General features: G+C 34.9%; 1 protein-coding gene across 2 annotated transcripts; it reads left to right on the forward strand.

Annotated features, from left to right (window-relative positions):
* Nucleotides 1–222: 222 nt before the first annotated feature.
* Nucleotides 223–10,399, forward strand: Yem (yemanuclein). 2 transcript variants are annotated; one of them, XM_083046266.1, is made up of 12 exons: nucleotides 223–555; nucleotides 3,942–4,061; nucleotides 4,140–4,241; nucleotides 4,416–4,694; nucleotides 4,769–4,940; nucleotides 5,030–5,462; nucleotides 5,545–5,706; nucleotides 5,969–6,049; nucleotides 6,341–6,376; nucleotides 6,899–7,015; nucleotides 7,105–7,284; nucleotides 8,073–10,399. In XM_083046266.1, exons 1-12 carry the CDS (start codon nucleotides 361–363, stop codon nucleotides 9,298–9,300), a joined length of 3,105 nt encoding a protein of 1,034 aa, XP_082902392.1. In that variant the 5' UTR covers nucleotides 223–360; the 3' UTR covers nucleotides 9,301–10,399. The 2 variants fall into 2 exon arrangements, with proteins under 2 accessions (XP_082902392.1, XP_082902393.1); XM_083046267.1 differs by lacking the exon at nucleotides 6,341–6,376.
* Nucleotides 10,400–10,865: the final 466 nt, after the last annotated feature.

Raw genomic sequence — 10,865 nt, forward strand, 5'->3', positions numbered from 1 at the left:
GTTGACGTTTCTGAACAGTCACGATGCATAAGTATCTAGATATGCATATCTCGTATACGTTCAAGCCCTTTGCAACTCCATACCTGAAGCACAGACGTATTTACGACGTCTAAAGTACGTACACATCCACAGGTATATCGTTGGGGATTCGCCCAAAGCGAGGGGCGGCGCATGCGCGTCGTCTTCGCGGTGCGTCAGTAGCGCACTCTAAAAACAGTCGAGCCGAAGATGGCGACGTGTGAGCGGCAGCGTCCGCGCGGTGTTTAGGTCGGGAGAGAGTGAGAGAGGGTACCATGTTGCCGCGGTCGCAGTGTCCGCAGTGTTTCCGTGATCCGCGTTAGGCTCGGTGCAAATGTAGGAATGTCAGAGGCGAAACGGGTACCCCTGCAGACCCTGGAGTTCCCGGAGTCCCTGGGCCACGCGACGAAGAAGGAGAAAAAGGGGAATATGGGCAAGCAGCTCGCGCCCTCCTTCCGCTTCACGCTCACCCTGCCCGAGTCGAACGAGAAGACATGCCCCGAGTTCAACTACGCACAGCTCATCAAAACGGCCGAGGTGAGACGGACCCCTCCTCCCCGTGCAATTGACTAGTTCTCGGTAAAAGGAGAAAAAAAATAACAAAAGACCGTACGTGTCAAGTCCAGGACACGCGGAACATACGGAGAGAAAGAAAGAGAGAGAAAAAGGTTTCGAGCGCGTGTATCTGTTGATGACGGGAAAGATGTCACGGGAAAGAGCGAAAAGCGCGAGAAAATCGCGCGGCGTTCGACGAGCCGCTTCGGCGCGTCGCCGACGCCGATTGTCACGCGGCTCGCTTTCGCGCGACATGTGTGTGCTGGTTCGTTCCTCGTCGTTTCGCGTCCGTCCGCGACGTAAAGACGTCGTCGGAACGAGATGGCCGAGACGGGCGAAAAACGAGCTCCTTGATCGATTCGCGGTCCCTGCCGTGCGCGGAATCCGCGCGTTGTCAACGTCATCGCTGCGTACGGGGCAAACATATGCACGAGACTGTCACGAGGCTGTGCTGCGCCTCGTCGAGTTAAAGACGATGAGCCTTTCTCTCGCACGCGAAAACGCGGCCCTTTTGCTCGTAAAACGTCTATACGAGAGTTGCCATTGCGCGACGACACCATCCGGCGTTTCATCTCTCTCTCTCTCTCTCTCTCTCTGTCCCTCTCTGTCCCTCTCTGTCCCTCTCTGTCCTCGGGGAAAAAGAAAAGAGACAAGGCGGCGACGGCGATGCCTTATTCGTTTGTGTGTAGCGTCTACGCCGGTCTATTTCGCAAGGCACGTACTCCCTTTCGTTGGTCGTTGCATGTAGGAGGTAGATAGATCGGGAGAGAGGAAGAGAGAAAGAGAGGGAGAGAGAAATAGCGCGCGACACACGGCGTAAACGTGTGTGTGTCCCGCGGAGTCTCTTATTTCACGCGCGCGCGAGAGAGAGCGTGTTGCGGGCTCTCCTTTCTGAATTGTAGATCGATGCACTGGAGGAGACTCGTGACCGCCGACACGTATCGAATACGCCGCTCGAAACGTATGTCACGCACTTTCGCGATTCTCCCCTCCCTCCGTCTTCTCTTTACATACGTATAAGTAAAATTAATCTAATCTGTTGTTTTTCACGATAGTGTTGAATATAAATTGATGCCGAAGTTCGTTCTTGTCAAAAAAGAGTATATAATAAATATGCATATCCGGAATAATAACAAGATTATACTATCATTTTCTCTAGCCTCATAATCGAGCTAACGATATTCTTTATATGCATAGAATAATATCGATAATATCGTGGAGCCATCCGATATTTACATATTATATTGTCTATGAATCCAAATACCCGGATATACGTACACATATGTTCATAGACAATATGTAATTCAATTATGTATTCAAATGATTGATGATTGATAAGCATTCAGGTATAAAAAGCACACGATTTAGATTGAACAGCATTATGTCTACTTATAATCAATTTTGTGTTTTGTAGACTGAATAAATAAGATAAGCAAAGAAATGAAATATTTGATAAAATAAGATTAAGCAAGAAATTAAATAAATTTTTTTCTTCGAAATCTTTCTCGTTCTGTTTAATTTTCGGATGTACTGTTTATTTTATCGATAAGTGTAGCTTTGTATGTAGTTTACAGCTCGTTATTTGACAATTTGTTTTCTACTAGCTTCCAATTAAGAATTGCCAATGCAAAGTAACAAACTGAAAGTAAAAATGAAAAATTCTCGAGTGTTTTAATTTAGGTATGTCGATGATTTCAAAAATATTAATTACATAATTGAAAATAAAGAAAATATGTCAAAAATGAAAAATGCACAAGGACGTGACTAATTTTTAATTGTATGTTTGGATGATATTTCGATGTCTGTCGTTTTGTTTTGATCGCGCACGTGTTTCGAAAGCGCGGTGTATATCACCAGAGCGAATCAAATTTCGGAAAAAACAAGGCGCGTACTTTGAAAATTTATAATGTAAAATTGCTCGCCAATCTCCACGTTTAAAATTACTCTGAATATTATGTCATGCAATTAAATGTAGAATAAATATTCGCAACTGAAAATTCAATATAGATTTTCTTCTGTCTTTATCTGATCTTGACAAAATTTCGCATACACATATAAATTTAATGAACGTGGCTTGCTTTATCAAACTTTTTCTCTTTCTTTTTTTATTATTTCTCGACCATATGGTACGCTACAATATGATATGCTCTTCGTGCTCTCTTCTTTAATTTAATTCTGCTTTAAATTTTTTAAAATTTATTAAAACGAAAATCCTGTTATCAGGTTAGTTCTATGTTTTTGTTAAGAATTCCGATAATTGTGAAGCGATATGTTGCGAGAAAAAGGGAAAGTGTGGTATATTATACAATTAGCAATACATCTCATTGATTGATTGAATAATTAATTCGAACGCGGTTAATAAAGTTGATTCGAATGAGATGTACGTGTTAAAAGTAATCGTTTCTCAAATATCAACAATTGCATCGTTAGCAAGATCAATCACTCGATTCAGCGTCTCTGTATCAGGAAACCAGGAGAACTATAAGAGGTGGTTCGCGACCGTGACACGCACAAAAGAGCGTGAAAGTGTAAGGATGATACTGTATGTGCTCCTGGTATCGATGAACACATCGAGCACCCTTGCAGAGACGATTCATGTCTTCTTTTTTAGGATTGTCTTTTATCTTCTCTCTTGTATTCGAGAGATTTTCATCTGTTTTTATTCTTTTCATAATATTTTCGCAAATTGAAATAACATTCATCGCAACAATAATAATTATATTAAGACTTGTTTTGATAAAAAATAAGAACGTTGTGTGTGTCATTTAAATTTTCGGTGTTATTATTTAGATGTTATATTTTCGCGATGAAATAAACAAAAACAATCTTGTTTAATTCTTTTATTTTTAAGAGAGCTATTTTATATGTATATAAAACTTATTATTTATAGCATTCGTATATAGACTTGCAGTAATTTATTGTAGATTGTAGATTATTAAACAAAAAATTTCTTAATTATCAACAGATAGATATGTGCAAAATATATTTGTTTACGTGAAACAATAGTAATGCATTTAATTCTATGAGAAAAAATATGTTCTTAGAGTGGACTGAAGTTTTATTGCGTCCTAAATAGCAAAAACGATTGTTGAAAAAATGTTTAAACATGTTTGATTATTATTAAATATACATATATGTTTGTGAATCGCGAGTGTGAGTATAGATGGGATGGAAGTTTATACATAGATGCACTTATAATTAGAATATTTTCTTTGATTTTTCAATCTAATTTTTTTTATAAATTAGTGAAAATGATACAGAGAGAATCGAGAGCGCGCAATTTATTTCTGATAATGAGTCTGGTTTTTGCGAGCGTGTAATAATACTATGTATACTTGATAACGAATGGATCTATTTGTTATGTGTAGAAAAAACGAAGAAGAGAACAAAAGGATGAGGATGAGAACGCGACCAACGGACTGGACCCATTCGATGAGGATGACGAGGATAAGCTTAGAGACATGGCAAAACGATTCGAAGCGAAATATGTACGTTTAATGTGTATAAAATTGATTTTGATCGAATCTGCAAATTCGATTAATATTCGATTTTTTATTGATTTTTAGGGAACATCTACTACGGGGAAAAAAAGACACAAATACGATGATTATGTGGACTTAGGCGCAGGATATGACGAAAACGATTCCTTTATCGACAATACTGACGCTGTACGTAAAATATATTTTTTTAAAGTATATATATTTTTTATATATAACTTCGAAGAGATAATTTTTTTATATAATTTAAATATAAATTAATTTAATTTAATTTATTTATATTTAATAAATTTATATTTAATTTAAATAATTTAAATATAATTCTGCTAATATTTTTTTCGACAGTATGATGAAATCGTACCCGAAGAAATGACCACAGCGCACGGTGGTTTCTACATTAATTGCGGCGCCCTTGAATTCAGAGCAGCCGATAGACATTCATTAGTCCATAATAATAATAATAATAATAATAACAACAACAATAATAGTAACGATGATGAAAGTAGCGAAAGCAGCGAGGAAGATACCGAAGATGTAGATAGTCCTAAAAGAATAGACAAGCGAACTATTAGTTCATCGGATGACGACGAGACAGAGGATATTACTAGTGATAATCCGCGAAAAGTAATTACAAGGAATATATGATATCATTAGTTTTCTACTCACAAATTTCACTTTAAATAATGGTTTTTTTATAGAGACGGAAAATTGAAGAAAACAGTGAAAAGAAAAGTAACCACGAAAATAATAAACAACGGAAAAAACCACCAAATTATCAAACGCAAGACGCACAACAAAATTCTCAACAGGACTTAGATATTTTGAGACGGAAGGAGAAGAATGAGACTACGGATGCTGAAGGTGGCACAGGTAATTTCTCATTATATGTTGTTCTAATTCTAGTTATTAAAAATATTCGATTTATACATATTGTGTATAAAATAATTTAATGATTTTAGCTTCGGAAGACCAAGAGGAGAAGAAAAAGCCTGATAAACTAGAAAAAAGCAAGATAAATGAGAAAAAGTTTGATATAAAAAAGTTCGAGAAGAAATCATCTAATAGTAATGGATACGATGCGAAGAAGATAGATCTAAAAAGATTGTGTGGTAAAGACAGCAACATCGACGATGCGATAGAAAGCGTTGTCAACGCAGCAGCTAGAGGAGTCGAAGATGACTCGAGTCGTGATACAATGGACTCAGGAAAATCTCGTGTTTGTCTTTACGTCGAATCTGATGGAGAAGAGATGGAGAATAAAGAAGCGTCTTTGCCCGAAAATCTTCCCGAGGATATAAAAGAAATAGTGAATAAATTGAAGGTTCAGGCGGAGAATAGCAAAGATAGCAAGAGCAAGTTTTTCAATAGCGCGATTAACGAAGTACTGTTTAAGTAAGTATATATATGCATATATATAAATTTAAAAAATTACGAATTATGAAAAATATTCTAAGACTTGTTATTTTTATTACAGTTTAGAGAAGAAACTACGAATGTTGAATTTGCCTAGCATAAGATTACAAACTTATGGGCATCTAGTACGTTTTTTGCCCTGCAGCAAGATTACTCTTCTCAGTAGGGCTAAGAAACTTTATTTAAAAGACGCTGAATACAGAGTGAATGAACCGATGCAAAAGTAAGATTGCAATTGTATATATATATATATATTTTTTTTTGCAGACTTAAAATCAGCTTTTTTTTATAGAAAGACTTAATTTTTTTTATAAAGTTTTTTTATACAGTTAGATTATTATAAGTATATTTTTTATACAGGTTCAGGTTTAAAAAAAAAAAATGGATTTAAAGAAGCTGCGATATATAAAATTTATTTATAATAAATAAATTATTTCTTACATCTTTAAACATTCGGATTTTAACAAAGTTTGTTAATTTTGCAGATTAAAAACTCTCATTGATAACGTCATGCCATCAGTTATGGACAAATACATGAAGGAGTGTCAGAAAGTTGCTGATGAAAAGTGAGTAGTTTTATTATATCTTATGTATATTTAATGATTCGATTAACGAATTTAAAAAATGATATATTACAGTTTTTATTCCCGATTTTTGCATTAATTACTATGTATACTTTTTTACTTTAATGATAGATTGTTTTGTTATTAATAAACTATTAATTTGTTATAATCTTAAATATAATCTAGGACATATAATTGAATAGCGAAAAAATTCAATTTTCCAGCATTACTACATATAAATCTACAGTTTATAATTTGTTAAATATAAACTTATTGTAATTTTTTATTTCTCAGTCCTCAATTATACTGGGAGATATATCGGTACTGTTGGTAAGGCGCCCCTCGTAAGAGGAACTCCTTTCTATTCTCGCCTTTCCGACTGCTCTTTCTCTCTATCTTCCTCCTTTTTTTGCTGCCTTTTATCTTTTTTCTTTAATCTATTCATGCTTATATGCTTTTGCTCTCTCAATTATTGATCAAACATTCATATAATTAATTATGTTTGCTTATGGAGGAAAAGACATTTTATTACTTAACAGTCATTATTCTCATCACATTATTGAGAAAGCAGAGGAAGATGCGGGGCTTTTTATCATCAGTATCAGTGTTTAGTTTATCACTAGCATCATCTTTTGTATCAATTGAAAAAATTATGCATTTGACATGGGACACAATTCGACGATTAGGCGATTTGATCGATTTGATACTATGTTACTAAAAAGAAGATTAAGATCGAGGAATTCTGTCACAACAAATGCTAATCATTATTCTTTGTCATCGCGACAAATCATATCATGAATTTACATAATACTATCTTTGTTCGAATGCAATTAATCAATCAATCAATTTCAGGGGCTTTGAAGGATCTCCTGCAAATGCAGAGAGTAGTGACGAAGAAGATGGATTCTCTAAAAATACAGAAAAACCGAAAATACCACGTAAACGATTTCCATGGACTGATGAAGCCAAGTACGTTACAAAAAATATACCTATGCGTGTACACACATTTTGTTGCTCTTGTATTTACATATAATAAATATAAATTTTATCAATTTTAGGAAACTAGTCCTTGAAATTGCTAATGCCAGGAGACATTATTTCAAAATTCTAAGACCAAGAAAGGAGAGTATGGAATCGTTTGTTGCCACCTTTATGGATACAAATGTTTTGCCATTGTGGCCAACTGGTTGTGTACGATTGCAAACTTTGTTAAAATATGCTAGTCCTGTTGAACCTGTGTAAGTACTACATTACATTGTTAATATATTATGTTTACTTTCGCATATATATATGTATATGTATATATATGCATATAAAAGTGCTCTCTCTCTCTCTCTCTCTCTCTCTCTCTAAGTGTGATAAAAAGACTTTCGCTATTTGTGCTTTGCTTTGCGCATGAAATTATCCTATTGTAGTTTCTTTCATTTTCACAAAGGTGAAAGGAATATGTATGCATACCTAAAAAGTAAGATTCCTGAAGAATGATTTTACTAATTTCTTTGTAAATTTCGCGATCGGAAGCGAAAATCCAGAGATCTGGCACGTTTTCCTCACATGATATCAAGTAGTTAGTTGGTCGCTTCATCATTTGATCATTGTATGTTTTAGGTGATTGTAGTGGGTTAATACTGAATTTCTACTTCTTCACTCATTAACGGATTCCTAGAAAAAATCGTATTCTGCAAGATTGCATATTCAATTTAATGCATTTGTAGACTATGAGATTGACTCGTATGCAAATATTTAATGTTAATACTAAATTGTTTTTTGAAGCTTCTTTAATTTCTTGTACAGCAAAAATCGCTCAAATGATTTGTTTGTATTTATTTATATTCAGCATACACACAATTTTGATTTTATTATTATATTTATTTATTTATTTATTTACCATTAAAATGTACACATTAAATATTTTGCGCTTTTTTTTTGTCATTACACACACAGCTTGGCTTCTTCCTAATATTTATGTAATCCTTTGATGTCGGTATTTTTGTTACTTTATATCAATAAACCAATATGATTTTAGCATTAAGAAGAAATTGAAAAAATCAAAAGAAATGGCCAATGCAAACAATATTGCCACTTCTGGAAATATTCAAATTTGCAATTCTGTTGCAAAGAATGATACGGCAAACGCGAATAATGTTTTGTCTCAAGAAAGCGAAAAGACAATTGTATCCAAAATTCAAATTAGTGGTGAAAATTCAACGAACCTTTCAAGTCAAACAACAGCAAAGTCTAACGATATCAGTGCCGATAAGAAGCAACATAGTAATAAACATAAAGATAAGCATATAGAGAATAATGCAAGTCAACAACAGGAAAGTGCTGTTGTCACCGTCAATAATTCAGTTGGTAAAATTTCTGTCGTACCTACAGCACAGTTAATGGCTCAAAAGCCAGCTAAGAGTCACGTTGAGAAATTTAATCTCATGGATCTAACCAGCAGCTCTCTGTCTATCACACCTGTTAATGATTATCACAAGTCATCAGCAAAGACAACTGAAACGAAGAAGGATGTAGTTTCCATTACAGCGTGTCCGGAACCTGTGAGTCATTCTAAACCAAACGAAATTTCTCAAACTGGACATCATTCCGTGTATAGACAAGATTCCTATTCGTCAGCACAGGTATTGAAACACAGGTTCCTGCAGGAGAATGCTGACCTTAAATGCGACAAGAGATTAGACGAGAAAGATGTCGACACAATGGTCAATAAGACTGACAAGAAGGACAAGAGAAGGGAGCGATGTGTGGAGGTTAAGCACAAATCGTCGTCACATGACCCAAAGAAAAGGAAAAAGGATCAGAAGATTATTGAGATAGGGCCTATTAGCCAAGATGTAGTGCCTATGCCACAGCAAACGACCCTTTCTAAGGAGGAACAGGAACAGAGGCAAAATGAGGAAACAATCGCTGCGACTAATTACCTCAGCCAGATCATAAATGATGATTCTTCGCCGCGAGGATTAACGGATAAACGGAAAGACGGTTTTATTACAGATGATACTTTAGGAAATATGGTACAACCGACAGAACAGGAGAAGGATGTCCAGATGGTAATGAGATCGTTAAAGGAATTACAGGAGTTACAAGAAATGAAATATTCTCCAAGTAATTCGCCGGTCGGTGGTACTACTCAAAAACCTGGTAAATCGAACAACACATCGTACATTACTTATCAGGAAGAATATCAACGATTGTACCTCAAGAAGGAGGATAAGGTAAGATCTAAGGAAGAAGCGCAATGGTAGAAATGATATTATAATCCGTTCGAAGCGTGAATTATTTATGAACACTCGCGACGATCAGTTATTATTTTCATGAGAGATAATAGGCGGAACTCTCAATCTATTTATATAATTTTTTTTTTCTTTTCGTATAAACGAAAGCGAAAGCTGACCGAAACTTCTTCCATTTATATGACATTATTGACGAAATAAAAAGCATACAACAGTCGAGTATAGGTCTAGCTAATCATATTGCGTGTGGCGTAAGAATTTTTAAATATTTTCAAACAAAAACCGCCAAATTATGTATATAATAAATTCACTAGCGGTAGTGTCGGTTGTATATGTACAGAGTAAGCATAAATTATAAAACTCTAGAGTATTCGAAAAAAAAGTGCGTATATACTGAGCGAACGACGAATGAACAGCAGACGTGAAATCACATATATTTAAAGTTTCTTTCACCGTTTTAATCGGACGTGAATTAAATACTATCGAAACATGTTGTTTCCATCCGCTTTAGCGTATGTATTTTTTCTTCTGTAACGAAAATTTTTATATTCGCTGTTTGTTTCTAATTCGTTCGGTGTACATACACTTTAATAAGTATCTGTATATAAGTGAGCAGAGCGCGTCCAATCGTCTCCGTGAATTGGGTGGTCTATATTCTATATGAATTTTATTTTCATTTTTTCGACGAATCGCTTGATTTTTTATTGTGACACTTTGTTTTAATTATAAACGTAGGCATTAAATGCTTGTCTTTTTTTTATAAATACTGCCACAACATGGGAGAGGGGTGGGTTATTAATGTAACATAATAATTGTTTGCTTGATATCTTATATTTTTTGACCACCCTGTGTCACAGAGCGAGAAAAAGGTGTGTATTGTTCCTTTTTGCGTTTCGGCTGTCATTATCATCATAATATATGTTATACGTCAACAAAGAGAGAAAACGAAGTTCAGTTTGGATACGTTCTGAGAATTTAATGAAATTATATTATTGCCTTAAATTTTTATAGATATGAAACAGATAAGCGATTATATGGAACTAATCAAAATGTGAAACCATAAGTATCAGATCTGTTATTGCAAAAGTAAAAGAATCAAGGTACAATAAGATACTTCCACTACATTATCTTTACGCTGAATTTTTTTCTTTTTTTTTTTTGTAACATCACAATAAAATATATGTATCTTCAACGCTTTAGAGTGTTGGAGGATGGAGTGCGATTATTATTAGATTAGCTCAAGAATGTATGTGCGAGCATTCGTTGCTTTCTCAAATTGCAAATTTGTGTGGCTTTGTATACGGCTTGACTGAGTAATAGATATAATAGATAGCGTGGAAGAGAGAAAGAATGTGAAAAAATAGAGAATGCATGAGAATAATGTTTGGGGAAAGAAAGAGAGAGAGTGAGAGAGACAACTAGATTATTTTTGGAACATACATGAAGATGATGACTAATACTGTATTATATACCATATACCTTACCCTCCTCCCCTCCCATTTTATCCTTATGATACTTAGAATACAGTTACACGTCTTGTACAATTCCGCATTGAGAATTTTCACTAAGACGACTTT

This window comes from Prenolepis imparis, unplaced genomic scaffold, assembly GCF_030444845.1.
Source record: "Prenolepis imparis isolate NDT839.2.m4 unplaced genomic scaffold, iyPreImpa1.0 SCAF_9, whole genome shotgun sequence".
NCBI lineage: Eukaryota > Metazoa > Arthropoda > Insecta > Hymenoptera > Formicidae > Prenolepis > Prenolepis imparis.

Excerpts from the sequence above, each read along its gene's own strand:
- Yem (XM_083046266.1), top strand. The coding sequence starts at position 361 with ATGTCAGAGGCGAAACGGGTACCCCTGCAGACCCTGGAGTTCCCGGAG. Across the intron at positions 6,050-6,340 it reads CAGAAAGTTGCTGATGAAAA|TCCTCAATTATACTGGGAGA; the intron begins GTGAGTAGTTTT and ends TTTATTTCTCAG. Across the intron at positions 7,285-8,072 it reads GCTAGTCCTGTTGAACCTGT|CATTAAGAAGAAATTGAAAA; the intron begins GTAAGTACTACA and ends ATATGATTTTAG.